The sequence below is a fragment of the Pseudochaenichthys georgianus genome, chromosome 16, assembly GCF_902827115.2.
Source record: "Pseudochaenichthys georgianus chromosome 16, fPseGeo1.2, whole genome shotgun sequence".
NCBI lineage: Eukaryota > Metazoa > Chordata > Actinopteri > Perciformes > Channichthyidae > Pseudochaenichthys > Pseudochaenichthys georgianus.
Window position 1 is genome coordinate 32,406,208 of NC_047518.2, and position 18,138 is coordinate 32,424,345.

At 40.8% G+C, this 18,138-nt stretch overlaps 1 protein-coding gene across 1 annotated transcript; it reads right to left on the reverse strand.

Annotated features, from left to right (window-relative positions):
• Nucleotides 1–20: 20 nt before the first annotated feature.
• Nucleotides 21–17,852, reverse strand: brd2b (bromodomain containing 2b). Its single transcript, XM_071206063.1, is given in 11 exon segments — nucleotides 21–32; nucleotides 186–247; nucleotides 250–313; nucleotides 698–1,194; nucleotides 2,346–2,391; nucleotides 2,475–2,588; nucleotides 2,591–2,643; nucleotides 6,608–6,752; nucleotides 8,587–8,724; nucleotides 9,533–9,821; nucleotides 17,747–17,852. Coding segments are annotated over 11 exon segments (1,452 nt in total). The 5' UTR covers nucleotides 17,779–17,852.
• Nucleotides 17,853–18,138: the final 286 nt, after the last annotated feature.

Sequence of the window (18,138 nt, forward strand, 5' to 3'; positions counted from 1 at the left end):
GCATCTTGGCAAATCGGAACTCAAAACACATCCTGGGGCACAAAAAGAAAGCAAATTAAAGAAACGTTAAGAAAGGGGAGAAAATGACAAATTAACTGTCACAGAGAAAGGTTTTTTTCACAGTCGGTTGCACTTTTATTTCAGGCCTGATTATTTCAAAAATACAATTGGACAGATAAGCTCACCTGCAGTTTCCGTGCCATGCCAACAACATCATGGTCGGGTGGGTTGTACTTGTAGCAGTTGAGAACATGAGTCTGATTTCGCTAGCAAACTGTTGAGCGTCTCTGTATTCCCGACAGTCCATCTTCCTCTGATGAAGAGACAAACAGTTTTAGAACGTCAACGAAATGTTTTTTTCTTCCAGTTATCAGTTTAATACTACTTAATACTAATTGCCAATTTACAAAACATAACCCATTTTATCATATTTTAAAAAATATTGAAAGATCTGACACAACATACATTTATTTTAAAATCACTGTGGGAGCTTTACAGGTTGTTCTTATTTATAAGGCTTTTCTTATAATAATTTTTATTATTTATTACTACATCCTACAGTAAAGCACAGGAACTTAAAATGTGTTTGTGCACAGGACTTTTTAAAACAAACTGCCACTAAACTCCCTACTAATCTTGTAAAAAAAAAGTTTTGATATGTTATAATTCAGTAATTAAAAAGTTAAAAGCAAGTCACCTTGATGGAGTTGAGGTCCATGGGACATTTAATGATATCATGATAGTCATGAAGTCCCAGTGCAGCTGCGTCCACAGGGGTGTAGAACGGCCAGGCGTACGCTGCATGTTTCTTTGACAACATGTCCTTCAGCAGGCCGCTGCAGTACCTCAGCTGGGGGCTCATTTTGCCCTTCTTCAGGGGCTGAGCCTGGACTGAGTCAGGCAGGTCCTTTTTGGGGGGTTTGATGGGGCGTCCGCTGCCCACTCTGCGTCCACCGCCCGCCATCATTGGCTGGAGCAGGATGGGACCTCCAGGGCTCCTCACCAGGCCCATCCCAGGCGGGGTCTCCAGGCTCATGCCCCCCATGGAAGAGATGGAGTGCATGGAGGTGTCGTGGACCTGGCCCCCGTGGCCTCCTTTCCCCAAGCCCACCATGTGTGTTGCTCCTGACAGGCCCACAGTTAATCCCATGGTGGAGGGGGTGGTGGTGTCTGCCTTACGTTTCACACCTTTTTCTAGAAATATAAAGTGGGGATGTCACAATACTAAGGTTTAAGTCCATCTTCATCATATTCCTTTAAGATACATATACTACATGTTTCAGCAGCCCCATAAGCAACCCCACCCTAGACATTTGTGTTAAATTGAATATGCAAGAGCTTCACTTGCTGCTCTTGGTTGTCATTCATTGTTTCATTTAAATGTCATAGACGTTATAGGGGTGTAACGGTATCTGTGTTCGTCCCGAACCGTCACGGTTTGGACGTCACGGTTTGGACGTCACGGTTTGGACGTCACGGTTTGGACGTCACGGTTCAGCACATGCAGTCACACAACGAATACGCCTTTTTTTATGAGTGGAAAAAAGTCTGTCACTCAGGGCAGTATCCATTACACTATATATAATCCAGGGGGCGGTATTGCGCCTAAAAGCTGTTTGCCAGCCGCCCTTAAACAACAAAGGAAGAACAAGAAGAAAACTCAACAAAATGAACAAAATACAAGAAGAAAAAGAAGAAAAGTTAGTATGGCGATTTCAGACACACAGGAGCTAGAAGAAGAAACACCTGCTTCTTTTAAATCATCTGTCTGGGAACATTTCGGGTTCCCTGTGGACTATAATAACGAAGGAGTGCGACTGGTGGATCGGACGAGGACGGTGTGTGTCGGCGTTGTTCGACAGCGGTGCGGTATGCAAATGGTAACACACGCCAAACATGCTAAATCATATCCGAAGGCATCACCCAGAGATTTGCCAATCACCGCAGCCCGGCAAAAGACAACAGCAGTTCAACAGCTTATCCCCGCTGTTTTTAGGAAGCCAATAGACATGAAAACCGAGAGACCAAAATAAATAAAGGAAGCTATTGACATATATATTTCAACGACTATGCGCCCTTGAAACACTTTATCATTTATTGTGTAATATTTTCAAGACATTCTTTTTAGTTGTACAGCTTGATGAAACCTTTTTGTTTGACATCAGCCATTATAGATAATATGGCCATCTGAGTGTGTGTGCACTGTTTGTGGTTTGCTTTTAACTGTTTAATACAGTTAATTATTCAAAATGTTCCTTATTTGTATACTGAAACTTGCACTACTGTTCAAAAATAAATGACAACAAACCTGGAATTATGCATTTTGGACTTTGTTTTGCTTTTACTTGTTGTCCCGAACCCGTACCGAACCGTGACCCCCAAACCGAGGTACTACCGAACCGTGAATTATGTGAACCGTTACACCCCTACAGTAATTTTGCTAACTATAAATAACATTGATGAGTTTATTGTACCTTGGTGGTGGGCTGTGTTAGCGGCAGGCTCATGATGTTGGCCGGTGGGAGGCTTTTGGTTAGCACAGTCTGGGGAGAGTTGGCCAGCATGGACTCCCCCGTGTCCGAGGAAGAAGAGAAAAAGGGGAGTAGGCTGACTGGGACACTGCCGGCACCTGCTGAGCCCTCGCTGGGGAGAGACACATATTCAACTTTAGTGATGGGATTTAGCCCTAGATTGAAAAGTTAAGAGTAAAGCAAATATCACTGGGGACATGCATGATCTTAAAGGTCCCCTATTATACTGTTTTTCATCAATATATTATAGGTCTCAGACAGGGTTGGGTTGTAACGGAATACATGTAACGGCGTTACGTAATCAGAATACAAAAATCAAGTAACTGTATTCAGCTCGCGTTACATTTGAAAAACGAGTAATCTGATTACAGTTACTTTCGTAAACCTGAAGTGAATACATTTTGGATTACTTATTGGAATTATTGGTGGAAAGATTTCCTCACAACATTTAATATTCATTACTAAAGGTACAGCCGAATCATCACAGCGATGATCCAAAAAAGGAAGCGTTTGAAAAGAAGGGGCGGGTCCGCTCAATGAAACGATAACAAATAAACATGGAGGAACAAAAGTCTGCGTTTAAATCGCGCGTCTGTGTGTGTGTGTGTGTAGAGGTGTGTGTGGTTAAAACACATCAGCCACACCGCTCTTTAGCCTTTCTAATGATTCTGAAGGTAAACACAGTGAAGGCGGTGCGTGAAAGGCGCTCGTCTTCTCAGAGGCTGAGTTAACCCTCCCGCTGCCTCCTGGCACTGCAGAGATTTCATGAAGTGAAGGAGGTTTTCCTTCTATAAAACAGCTGCGGGCAGCAGATACTGTGAGTGTCACGGACATGAATTCATAGATCAAGGCAGACTGGTGCACACACTCTCCTGTTTTGCCAATCCGGTGCTTAAACAAAAATACACCCCTGGCCGAAATGTCCTTAAAATGAAGTCTGAGTTCGACATTTTAATTCATGTCCTGCCAACACTGGCAGGACAGAAGGCGACACGCCCGTTCTAAGCCGTGTCCCTCACTCCTCACATCCCAAGCTGCATCCCCAACAAGTTTATTATGTTGTTACATCGTTTCAGATGTTATGTTTCAGTTGTGCTCTTGATAAGCCATTACAACAGTAAAAACACGTTCAGTTTCCTTTTGCTTTTTGTGTCTCCTGTTCACCAAAACATACCCATCTGTTATGGAAAAAGAAAGTAATCCAAAAGTAATCTAAAAGTAATCTGATTACGTTTTTAAGACAGGTAACTGTATTCTGATTACTTTCAGAGCCATGTATTCAGTAATCAGTAACTGATTATATTTACAAAGTAACCCTCCCAACCCTGGTCTCAGATATATATACAAAACATGTCTCTGAAATGTTTGGCTCCAAATGCAAAACAGATCATGCATTGCAGCATCAAATAATCCCCTCGGTTTCAAAAGTGCTGATTCTCTGTCTTTTACTTTAGATCAGGGGTCTCCAACACGTCGATCGCAAGCTACCGGTAGCTCGCAAGCCCTCAATTAGTATCTCGCCAAGCAAGCGTTTGTTAAATATATGCTAACTAGGTAACATAAGATAAGAATAAACAAGTTGATATTTGTTGTGATCATATTCTAAAGATTTTTGGATTATTGAAAAGTATGCAGCTCCCTTTTGTTAGGGATTAATTTTGTCTTTACTTAAGATATTTGACCTTTCGGCCTGTTGACATTTACGACGAAGCCTAAGTCTGTTATCTGTCTTAAGGAATGGGAAGTCTCAGTTATTGCTGACATTATCAGTTTTATGACTGGTCAACTCTCGGTCACAAGAGCCATAGAGTCAGAGAAGTGATTCAGTGTCTCCAGGTGTTCACATATACCTTCACCCAATATGCTGAGTAGCTCTCCAGGGTTTCCCACACAGAGACTATACTTGGGCGGCCGCCCAGGTATATTAACGGCCGCCCAAGTATATTTCTCGATTTTTTTTTTTTTATAATTTTTTTTTTTATTCGTCCGTGACCACGACGCCATCTGCGATCGATTAACTTGTGGACAATGATCCCTCGCTCCCTTGCACTGATCTCGCCTCCTTCTGGCCTGTTAAGTGGCCTGCCTCACACAGGGTGACTGGCTGTCCACATGATGTGGCCTGCCGACATGGCCACTGTCATACAGATCATAAATCAAAGCCCTTGATTGGTCTCTGTGTGTCATTCAAGCTCGGGATAACCTCAGCTCAGGTGAGGTAAAGGACTCTCTGAGTGTTTAGATAGTTAACTTAGTCTAAGTTCTCAGTGGGTCTCAAACGGTGTGGTCACCATTTATGTAAACACATATTTCCATTTGAGAGGGTAGTGATTGGTCTAATGGATAGCGAGGTGGGCTGAAGATCGGAAGGCTGTGAGTTCAAATCCCGCGAGGAACACCACCACTAGTGTGCCCTTGAGTAAGGCACTTAGCCCTTAGTTACTCCAGGGAGAATGTCCCTGTAATCGGTCATTATAAGTCGCTTTGGATAAAAGCGTCAGCTAAATGAAATGTAATGTGATTAGTAAAATATGCATGAATAAATAAATAAAAAGTTAACTGGGTGAAAAAAGGTAAGATACACTTTTAAAACTTGTTGAGAGAAAACTAGTCTTTGCTGCTGCCTCAAAGAGGAGCAGGGGGAGAGGAGGGAGACAGGAGAGGCTGATTCAGGAGCACAGACACACTCACAACTATAAATGAACCAAAAATAAATTAATAAACAAGTTTCAGTGTTTTTTTCATATTGGAAAAGGTATGGTATTGGTTATGGCCATGATTTTATGATTATTGAAATGTATACAGTTCTGTTTAATATAGGTGTTTCCATAGATCTAGTCTCTTTATTTTCCCCTCAAAATGCACCAGATTGATGCATTCAACTCCAAAATAAAAAATAAAATCTTACCGGGGGGGCATGCCCCTGGACCCCCATAGAGGATTTGAGGTCGACCCCCACTAAAAATCACATGGATAGGTTCCTAAATACATTTTTTTTTTTTTTTAAAGTAACCCATTTCCATGTGTGGGTAGTAGATTTAAACTATAGGGCTATCATTATGGGCCCTGCCTGTACCTGTTCGCTCTGCCATCGCGTGAAGGGTCTGCTAACAAGCGACCAACAGAAAGGTTAATGTTGTTGCACGTCACCTCACCCCCCCCCCCGCTACCACCACCCCCCCAAGTATATTTCAGATATGTGGGGAAAAGATCTGTGGGAAACACTGGCAGTTAATGGACCAGCACCAGAGGTGTTCCCATACACACAGGCGTTGGAGCTGTTCTTCATGAAATCCCAGAAGGATGAAGTGCTCTGACAAACAGTGCCATCTTTGCGCAAAATGATTATACAGGAATGAAAAGTCAATAAATAAACATGTTGTTAAAACTTTTTTTTTTTTTTCGTGCTCAAAGTGCACCAGATTGATGCATTTAACTTCAACATTTAAAAAAAAAAAAAATCTTCCCGGGAGTGCATGCCCCCGGACCCCCCTAGAGGAGGTGAGGTCCACCCCCGAATAAAGCAGGTTAAAATAATTAAATTGCATACATTTTATTTTAGTAAACACTAAAAACGGGTCCCACAGACCAAAACAGCACACAAAGGTTACAGGTAAGCATATAATAATGTTAAAAAAAAAAAAAAAGGAGCTCACCACTTTTTTTGAAAGTAGCTATCATCCTAAGAAAGGTTGGAGACCCCTGCATTAGATGAAAATAAGGAGCCACTCCCAACGCCCTCTGAGAGATATTTGATTAAAAAGAACACAATGGTGCTCGAGGAGGAGATTCAGGTGATAAGGTGGGGGGGCCCAAAAAATCATGAAATCATAAAGTGGCCAAAATCTGATCAGCTCATTTTCAGACAGGTTTTTATATATATGGATCAGGACAAAAAGTGAGCAAATCCTTTTTCCTGAAACTTTCAGAATCTCTTTACACAGAAGGGACACATGTTAACGTATAAAAGACATGAAAAAGTGGATTTTGCATAATAGGTGACCTTTAATATTGCTGCTTATATGAATGCTATGATAGAAACTATTTCAAAATCTGCAACACAGTCACAAACTCACAGTTAAATTTGCGACCTCCTCCCCGGCTGTTCTTGCTGCGAGGAGTTGGAGGAGGCAGCTCAACCTCTTCCTCGGGCATCTGGGCCACCTTCTGGAGGAAGATCTTCTCTAAGGGCTGGGCCATCAGCACAATGTCGTCATTCGGCTACCCAAGGAAACAATTTATAAAAACATTAGCACACTATTAAGAAGCCTTAACAGTAAAACAAAAACTTTTTTTTTTCTTGGAATAGAGATTTATTTGAATACACTTTTTAAATCAGTGTTGTAATGATGTAGAAATCATGAACAGTCTGAAAAAAACCAAACATTTGCTTGGAACAACTACCTAAATGCTTGCCATTTGTTCTGGAGTTTGACATTGTTTCTAATATGTTACAAATTAAATGAATAACAAAAAGGTAAAAACAGTGGAACGTGGATGAAAATGATTTTTTAATTATCTGAATCAACCCTCGCTGCTAAGAAATAATCAACTTTTCTTTCGGATTCTTTACAACTACAATTATTACAACCACGGTCATGATACTTGACTCTCTATCGAAGATTTATTAAAGAAATCGTTGAATGCATCTTTGATTTTCATCTGAAGTATAGTACATTTCAAGAGAAGTTGTCTGATTTGTTAAAACAAGTAATGGATCTCCCCTAAATCTTATGAGGCAGCAACATGTTTGAGTTGAGGATGTTGATGTCATTAGTTTCTTTGTCAACTTAACATTTCCATTTTCACTTTTGAATAACAAGTTAAATGCAAGTCAGCACAGGTTATGTTATGACTAAAATAGCATCCCAGACAAGATTCTTTTTGCAAAGTGTTGGATAACCCCTTTCTCATGGGAAATAAAGAGGTGTAAAATATCCCTCTCTCAGAATCTTAAAGGGGACCTATTATGCAAAATGCACTTTTTGATGTCTTTTAAACATAAATATGTGTCCCCGGTGTCAGGGAACTCAAAAAGTGTCAGAAAACAAAACCCTTTCTATTTTCTTCCGTACCCACATCTCTAAAAAAAAAAAAAAGGGCGGGGTGCTAACAAGCAGATCCAGAATTCTCGCTCCTATAACGTCATTGGCGACATCCGGCCGACGTGACACGTCCCAACCTATGGTCTCAACCTATCGTCTCCGTATACAGTAGTCTAGCTGAATCCCCTCTCACAGCTGTGTATCTGTATTCAGCAGGATGTCTGCTGGAGGCTTAGAGTACAGTTGTTATATATATATAATACATATAATGGCACTGTTCTAGCGGTAAACACTTAAGAAAGAACATGTCAAGCTATGTGCTGTATCAGAAACAATGCGCGGCGTGTTTTGGGAGCAATATGCTGTGTGTTTACATTAGCAAGCATGCTAACACTCAGAGCTAACCATGGAGCTAACGCTGTAGGCTACTGGAGAGAATATGTGTAACGTAATGTCCTTGTGCTAAACCCTGCGAGAGAGAAAGGTTTGAGCTCCATACTGTTTCATAAATAAAGCTTGAAGATGTTAGGAGCATAACATGGCATTTAATCACTGCAGCGTTTAGCTGAGTTTCTCCCGGTAGAAATCTCTCTCTAGCAGTAGCAGGGGAAAGCTGTATGACACTACAAAGGGGCGTGGCTAGCAGCAGCTGTTCCATTTAAAGCAGAATCAGCCTGTTTGCAACAGGGCTGCAAAAGAGGGGTATGAGCAGTATGAAGCATGGCTACAATGGGTGATCCGTTTGGTATTTTAAGCAAAAAACTTCACAGACATGTTTTGTATAGGTATGGCCCTACAATATATTTTTCCAATATAGCATAATAGGTCCACTTTAAGTAAACCTCCAGGTCTGCTTCTGGGCCTCGATCATCAAAAAACATAAAAGTGTTTTATCTTCCGTTAAAACTAGGATATGTTACCAGTGCCTTGAGTCTATACAATCAATTATTATCCCAGGTCTGGGTAAGGTTCACATGATATGTAATCTGTTTTTTTACCTTATAACCTACCTTGTTGTAGATGTAGCAGTTGGTGAACATTGTGTTGAAGTCCTGTATGCACTCACTTGCACTGCGATAGTAATTGTTCTCCAGGCGCTTTTTGATGGTCCCCATATCCATGGGTTGTTTGATAATTTTATGGTAATCCTTAAAAAACATGATGAAAAAGACAAAGAAATGTTATTAAACAAAATGATGGAGCATTTGACCATTGGCAAATTGACCAAATCAGAGACATAAATAAAACTTGACAGATATCAAATGAAAAAAGAAAGGGAAAGTCTGATGTAGGGCTGAACGATTAATCGATTTTAAATCGAAATCGTGAATTTAAATGATGCGATTATCAAATCGCAAAGCCTGCGATTTAAAAAAATACTTTTTTACTTTTTTTTTAAACTTTTTTTTTTGTTCTTCTTGTGTGTCAGTCATCCACACCAATCAGAAGTGCTGTTCTCAACATGTACCAGCCATTGTTAACCAATCAGAAGTGGACCATGATAGAAGGTGATCGACAGATTGATCCAATCACCTGCAAAGTATTTTTGAAAGTGCCTGCCCTTTCCCAATGGCTTCCAATGGAGCTTTCCTACATGGTTTGGTGAAACAAACCATCTGAGTCAGGTTAGTAATGCTCCATCACATGTTTTACATCTATTACAGGGTGAATCTGAAACTGAAGCTTGACTTTAAAGCAACCCAACGGAAGTTTCATGTAAGTTTAGTTCTTTCACTCGTAGCTCGGGCTGCGGGGGTGCTAGAGACGGGAGCACGTTGATGCGACCTTCCTAGCCGGAGATATGGCTGCATTTTACAATAAACTTCCATTGGGTCGCTTAAAAACAAATATCGCAAATCGAATCGCAATCGCAATATTTGTCAGAAAAATCGCAATTAGACCTTTTTTTTCCCAAAATCGTGCAGCCCTAGTCTGATGCGCTTGCGTTTAACTCACCGGCAGGCTAAGCCTGTAGGCATCCACAGGCTCGTGGAAAGGCCAGGCAAACTGATGCCTCCACAGTGACTTCATCAGAGTCTTCTGGAGAAACTGCAGCTGGTTGGTCATGCGGCTCGGCCGGCTGGGATCCTTCACCGGGGGCTGTGGTGGGGGAGGAGGACCCTGAGGCATCGTGTGCGGCAAAGACGGGCTCTCAAAGTCTTCGTACAGCAGGGAGGGCTTACGAATGCGTTTGCCTGAACTACTGTGTTGGTCCATCCCGCCGCCGGACAATCCAACCAGGGAGCTGATGGGGAGGAGACGAAGAGGATGAGATAAGAGGGAACAATCAGAAAAAACCTGCAGGACCTAAGATGCTACCTCACATTAAAGTTAGAATGAAATTGCAAACATCATATCACTTTTTTGGAGATTATAAAAAAAGGAGAACAGTGAACACATATTTAGGAGGAAAGAAACAGCAAGAATTATGTTCAGCTAGTGAAATAAATTGCTCTTATAAGTTCACAGTACTGTATGGCCTTTGTTAACCTCATTGATGCAGCCATTGACTCACAAATCTGCTACCCACGTCCATGGAAAAAGTTTATTGTCATAAAGTGCAGGCTTTATATGCTTTATTCCACTGAACCATGACAACTGAATATGGCTCTGTCCTCCCAGTCAGTGATCCGTCATCTGGGAAACTCAGATTCTATCAATAGGCTGCTACTTTTAGCACAGACATGGGAACAACCATAGCATGGCCCGGCCTTCACTCTTAAAAAAACATGAACTTGTAATAAGTCTAATAAGACCCCAATATCTATTATATATCACATAAATCCAGAAAAAAAAATTAAATATATATTTGTTTTATTATATTTGACTCATTAATACATTATAAATCATGGGGAAATAATGATGGGATTTAGCATTAGGGATGTGTTGTGCAGACACAAACGATAGGATCGTGAATTACATCTTTGTTATTTCCTGACACTCATGATAATAATAATGAGATTCATATTTGTTTTTTATTATTTGTTATTATATATGTTAATGATGCACAAGGTTACTGCACAACTAACTACTAATGTTAATAAACATAACTATAAAGCTAATACATAATGAATATCCAACACAAATACTTTAAATACTTTCCTAAAACAGGTCCTTATAAGCAGGGCACGTTGGGTTCAAATCTAAAGTCTGCTCTTGTCGGTACAATGTTTTCTATTTACAAAATAATGAATGTCAGGGATACTCCAGCAAATGCCCTTGATTTGAGGCACTGTGGCCTCAAAATGTGAGTTTGTCCTTGGGCAGTACAGCTGCTCAGAACTCGTACAGTTAGCATTAAGAATTTGTAGAATTTAAAAAGGACACATTTCCCAAAAGGAATTGAAGAACTTAAGTTAGAGAAAAGAGACTCTAAAGATCAACTTATCAGGCATCTCTTCAGACTTAGCTGTGGTTCAACACAACTACATGGACAAATTGTAAATAGACCCAACGAGTCTCTCTGTCTATGAAGTTAGATGAGGTCATCATGTCACCATAAACCCTATTGTTCCATTTTTCCACTTTATCTCCCCAGAGCACATGAACCAAATTTAGAAAAAGTTACATCTCAGGACAGGACAGGAACGTGCACAGGTACGGGCTAATGTTTCCCGGGCATCGGCCCGTTTTCCCTCTTTGGCTGACCTGCCCCTCTGGAGAGCAAAAGTCTTTTTTTCTGTTGTGGCCAAGTCAACATGATAAACCCACAATTAGTATTGTAGCGTCTCGTTGCAATAAAACACACCTTGTCAGTGCTCAGCGCTGTCATCTGCCACGTGACTTTGTTTACAATCTGACAGCTGGAAGCAAAGGAAAGTCCTCCCAGTCCAGCCTCATATGGCTATGGTGATCATACCAAATGCCTGCCTGGCTTTGGTGGCCAATTCCCGGCTCAATCTGTCCCCGGAAATGTCCCCGTTTTTAAATATGCTTTATAAACACATAGCAAGGTGAAATAAAATTGTATCAAAGTTGATGTTTCAATGGCGTGGTGCTTGTTCGCAGCAATACAATTATTGTAGCCTTAGCGTTAGCAGCCTCATTCTTCTTCTACCGTTTATTTTACTTCTTCTTCTTCTTTTCTTTCTTCTTATATGTAATTGCCCGCGAAATTTTTAATGAATATCTCGTGTGAATTCATTCCACAGTATGACCACAAAACTGTTTTAAATCAGGTACGTTTTTATTATTTATGTTCTATATCGCTATGTGTGTGATTACTTGTTTTACATATTGTATTGGTGCCGGTGCGTTAAAGACCCAGGGGCGAGCACAGACATTTGGAGGGGCTATATATTTTATATATAATTTGACTGTCTCAAATTGTAATGATTGTGTGCATTGCTTGAATTTCACTTAACAGACTGTATGTGGTTTGTCTTGTGTGTCATGTTTTGCATTTTGTTTATGTATGTCTGTAAGTTGTTGCTCTTGTCGAAAACGAGATGGTGCATCTCAGGGGGTTTATCCCAATGAATAAAATGTCTATAAATAGGGATGTCCCGATCACCTTTTTTTGCTCCCGATCCGATTCCGATCATTTGATTTTGACAATCTGCCGATACCGATTTTTCCCGATCCGATCTTTATGCAATGCATTAAGAGAAAAAAAAGGTAACAGATAACGGCTGGTCATCCAACGCGATGAATTCAGCTATCTTGGCTGTTATTGTGTTGGCCTTTTCACTGTTCTGGGGCAGTTTCTCTTTCCTTTTAGAAGTCTCTGAAAGTGTCGGTTGTTTCAGTGCCGTTACCTGAGTGGCCGCTGTGTACTCGCCGTGTTGTTGTTGGTGTTTGTTTCTCAGGTGGCGTATTAGATTGGTCGTGTTGAACGTAGCTCTGTTCTTTCCACCATGCGGAACCTCTGCCTTGCAACATTGCACCAGATTTCATATGCCTTTCAGCCGAAAACCCAGTTAAAACACACCGTAAACAGGCTTCAAAATAATGCGGAAAACCACCCAATCTGGCAACAGCAGGCTGCCTGTGACGCGTACGCGCCTGTCACCCCTGGCTGTCGCACTAAAATATAAATATACTAAATATATCAGACTCCTCAGAAGAAACAATGTGGAACCGCGGAACCGGCGAGCATTGAATGAAGTATGGACGAAGCCGAGAGCAGCTGCAGCAGCACTCGCTCAGAGTGAGACTCTACGGCAGTGGTGGGGAACCTCCGGCCTCCGGGCCGTATACGGCCCGCGAGACAATTTGGTACGGCTCTCGAGGTAATTTATAAACACACGCAAAAAATAAAAAATGAAAGAAATCTAGACCGCAAAAAAATTAAACAAGCGAGTGCCTGTTTTTCCTGGCCACGGTTAGGGTCCTTGAACACAACACGAGCCTAACGTGTCATCACGTGGTATATGTCTCGACTGACAGGGGTGCAGTTCTGACGGAGAGCACCAGAACGCCACTCCAGCACTTCAGAAATTGCAGTACCGATAAGTCCATACACATGCCGCAGTTTCTGCGTGTCTGTGTCTTTAGTTGAAAGCCCAGTGGCGATCTGCTCATCTGTCATACTGATCAGACAGTCACTAACTGTGTTGTTATCATTAGCATCTGGTTAGCTAGCTATGCTAACGAATATAAGAAGCTTTGTCTACAACCAGTGAGGTAAAGGTACATCTTTATATGATCATTATAGTTATCAAAAAAATAAGAGAATAAAGTAAACAGGTATAAAATACTATATGACAGTTATTAATAAAGAAGAATACAGTTTGAAAGGGGAGTGATTTGTAAAATGTCCATACATTAAAAGAAAATCTGTTTACAGTTGTGTTTGGGTGTTGAGAGATGTGTCCATAGATCTCCTCATGTTGCTCTCAAAGTGCACCAGATTGATGCTTTTGACTTCAACTATTAAAAAAAAATCTTCCCAGGGGAGCATGCCCTCCGGACCCCCCTAGAGGAGGTTAGGTCCCCCCCCCACTTAAACCATGTTCACATGGATAGGAAACTAAATACATTTGCACACATCTTGTGTCCATATCTTTCTGTTTTGGTGGTCATGCCACACCCTGCACGTGCATGCATACGCGACTCATGGTGAGATATCTGGATTAAGAGGTTGCTTTTTCTTTGCACAGAATGAAATGAATGGGCTGTGATTTTAGTTTTTTTAAGCAGAGGTCAATAACTTGTACGGCCCTCTGAGGATATTGTAAACATTTAAATGGCCCATTAACATCGTACAGGAGACAAATAATAGCTCAAAGCAACTTATTGAAAAAATAACTATGAACTATAAATTAGTTCATTTTTGAAACCATGAACTTTAGTTCAACATTTTGAATTATGAACTATGAACTGAACTAGTTCATTTTAAAATGTGTGAACTGTGAACTGAACTAGTTCATGTAGAAAGTGAACTTTCCCAACACTGGCAACACATACATGATGTTGTGTAATTTAAACCAAAACTAAGTCCTCAGGATGACTTTAAGACGTGAACATGGTCATTTTTGTTTTGTAACATTAAATAAAAAAAAAATATTTTATTAAAAAAAAAAAAAAAATCCCGATCCCCGATTTTTTTCTCCCGATCCCCGATCTTTTGAAAATCACGTGATCGGCTCCGATCCCCGATCACGTGATCGGATCGGGACATCTCTACCTGTGACCCAATGTGAGCAAATTACACTGAACGCTGCGATGCAGCCCCTGAGATTACTTCCAAAAAGTTGTTCACACGTGTACCGAACCGAAGAGCCCATACCGAATATTTTCGGTACAAATACGTATACCGTTACACCCCTAGTGTTCAGTTGTCTTTGTATGTTTTTATAGCAGCAAATAATTAAGTGTATATGTTACTTAATTCTGATTACGAATACGAATATATGTAAAATGTTTCTTTTGGAGACGGCTCCATCTTTGAACTCCTTTATAGTGTGAAAAGAAGATCACAACAGTAATAATGCTTTCATTATTTGAACACTTTGCAACAATGCCTTATAAAGAGCTCTAAAACATTCTCTTAATTGTATTTGATAGATGGTGCGCCTGAGACAAAACACAATGATGCCCAGAACAGTTCAGACTCGAGAATGAAGAAAGGATAGACAGAATCTGAAAATGAGGAGAAAGAGACAGGAATTGAGAAGGAAGAGATAGGAAGTGAGGACAAAGAGACAGAAAGTGAGGACAAGGAGACAGGAATTGAGAAGGAAGAGACAGGAACTGAGGACAAAGAGATGGAAGGGGAGGATATGGAGATTGAGAGGGAAGAGATGGAGAATGAGGCAGTAACATTAGAGTCCACAAAAGTGAAACCTTCATAATTAGTTTTTTTGCTACAGCTACCAAACCCCCCACTCAATTGGACCCTGTCGTCCTCTGGTCCAGTTCCCCAAAAAATCAAGATGGGAGGTCTTTTCAGGGCCACTGGTATGATGAAAACCCCTGGTTGGAGTATTCTCCACAGAATGATGCTATACTGCTTCAGCTGTCGCATTTTTATGAATGACGATAAGTACAAGAGTAGGTCTACATCAGTGTTTCTCAAACTTTTTCATACCAAGGACCACTAAAAAAACACTCGCGGACCACCTAACTCCAAAAATATCAAACACATCGTTTTTCTAGAACAGATTACAAATCGCCTGAAAATGGTACAAACAAGTGGCAACATGTGTGACAAAGGTGTTGTGCTGGAATCGAAGGTGAAACTTAACCTCGCTCCATTGCGGAGATATTCCCGCGAGAGTGCGGAAAACTTAAATGTATTTATTTATTTCAAATGTGAAATTGTACCAATATACTCACGGACCACTAGGGGGCGCTCACGGACCACCAGTGATCCGCGGACCACACTTTGAGAAGCACTGGTCTACATGGAAGTCTGGAGGTGTAAACAGGTGGAGGCAGGCAAAAGCAAGAATGAAGAATCACTGCTGCAGTGAATCGCACATGATTGGCATGACCAGGTGGAATAAATATAAGATGAATCCATTGAACATGGCTTTTGCAGTAGCAGATTCGCAGATGCAAGCAGCAAAAGAAAGGGAGAGGCAGAAAAACAGAGAGATCATCTTCAGGTTAATAGAGATCACATTATATCTTGCAAGACAAGGCTTGGCCTTCAGGGGTAGAGATGAGAGGGGGGGTACCTTTTTCCGGTTTAGAGCAATAGCCCCTCCAAATATCTGTGCACGTCCCTGGGACACACACTTGTCCCTGGGACACACACTTGCCCCACTGACACACAAGCTGTGGCAAAGCCTGTGAGTGCATTTTCTACATCATTCAGAATGCCAGCAACACAATGAGAGGCTGCACCACATTAGCATTTAGAAAAACATGAGCCATTGTGTATTGAAAACATACAATATAAACTTCCAGTCAAATGTATTAATGTATTTAAGCTTTCCAGATTATTTATCAAGTATTGTGTCATTTTAATTTAAATGAAACAATAGGGATTTATTCGTTTTTTGGTGATATTTTACTGGAAATGCACTAGAAAATCTTAATCTCTGTAATAATGAAAATATAGCTATATTTGTCTTTTTGGTATTTGTTTTTTTTTTTTACTGGGTTACTGGTAATGATTGTGTGGTGCTTTTGTGTCCACGGAGTAACGGTAATAGCTCTTAAAAATAATGGTTTTATGCCTATTTTAACACAAACAAAATAATATATATATATATCTCAATAACTTGGCTTTCACACGAACAAAAAGTATATAAATGATTATAAAAAAATGTCTGACAAACATGCTTCGTGAGTCGTGACACAGACGATACTTGGTGCTGTAAACATTTGCTATTAAAAATAAATATACATTAAGTTATTGCTGTAGAAAATGATTGTTCGATGGGAATTAACCGTAGAGGCATTTTATAAGTTATTTACCTTTTGCACACTTAATGTTTGGAAGCATTGCATTGTGCATCGAAGCATTACAATTAAATGAGCAGGACCTTGTAGATGTTCTTGACTCCTGTGGTAAAGACACAACAACGTTTCAAGGTGTTGTGATATTACTGGAGTGTTTAAGGCTGAGCATATGCAATGTTAATACAATGATATAGTCAGGTAATGACAACTGAGCCTCAAGTGACAGTTGACCTTAAGTACAACTTTCCCACATCAATAATCCTCTTTGCTCATCAACTCTACAGTAAATGCAGTATATTACGTCGTGTCATGAGAATTAATCGTGCTGCATGAATCCTAACGTCTTAATATACGATATAGACTACTGTGTTATTATTCATTAGTTAACATTTACAGTTGCAGGTTACTAATGTGGCTTTGTGTTTTTAACCTGCATTGCATAAACGTATAGCGTTACTTAAATGTCTCAGTTCTCACACAATAGAGCTAAAAAGCATCGTTGTTTTCTTTCAAAACAAAGAATAGTCAGACTCTTGGTTTTACAATTTAACAGCTGGTGATCGCGTGGTTCGGACGCCCCGCCCTCACTGTTTGTAAACACTGCCTCACAATGACAGAAAGGAATAATGGGGAGAAAGTTAATGTCAAATCAAGAACAAGAAATCCTTATTATGCTATAGGAAAGGCTACATTGTGATTCCGTTAGTCGATCCCACTCATTCTCCACTGCATAAAACGTTATAGCACCGGAACAGGAGCTATGAAGCTAACAAAACAGCTAACGCGCCACTGGACGTCAACACTGCCTGACAAATCGGTTCATATGGGGCTGCTACATGTCGCAAGATATGTGTGTTAAGCATGTGGTAGACTGTATACATTTCCAGTTTTGTTCTGAGATAGTCACATGAGCAGTGGGATTAGCGTTTGCAGGGTGTCTGAGCGATGAATGACCGACTGACAGAAAGCCGGGCGGGGAACCAGCCGAAGGTGCTGCAGCTGTCATGATCTGCCTCCCTTTATGCGAGCTCTCTATAGAAGCTAAAAGCTAAAAGAAAAGGGTTGCATATAAAGTGCAAACATATTTAGCTGCAATGAAGTAAACAAGTCATGTTTTGATAGTCTGCTTTAAAAGCTAGCTAAACAAGGCACTGTACAGAGACAACCGTTTGCTGACAAGCTAGCGTTGTTATCGAAGGGCTAACTAACGTAGCTAATGTTAAATTATGCACTCAAAGCTAACGTTAGTCTTTCTTTCAAGACATTTACATCGTTTCATTTCACAAATGTGTGAACAGAAATTACAGCGCGCTTTACCTGTCGTGATGCGGGTTGACGGCCGCTTCCATTGGCCTGTAGGCGGAGTGTTATTACAATCCAATTTTTCCACCACTGTTTACGCTGCACTTCCACTGTTACACCACTAAACAACCCCAAAATGAAATGGCGACCTATCGCTTCCGCTTGAACCTTATATAAACCTCCGCGTGGCAGTGTTGCGTACTTCCTGTCACGTGATACTACTGCCTTCCTATTGGCTGTAACTAGACGTCTATCAAACAGCACACGCCCAGCATCTCCATGGTCGGTACCATGGATGTATAATAAGAACTTACCATGGTCAGTACATCTTGTACTCCGTCATATTTGAACCATGGAGCCACAGGCGTCATTTGCGCTGGGGACGCTGGAGACATGTCCCCACCACT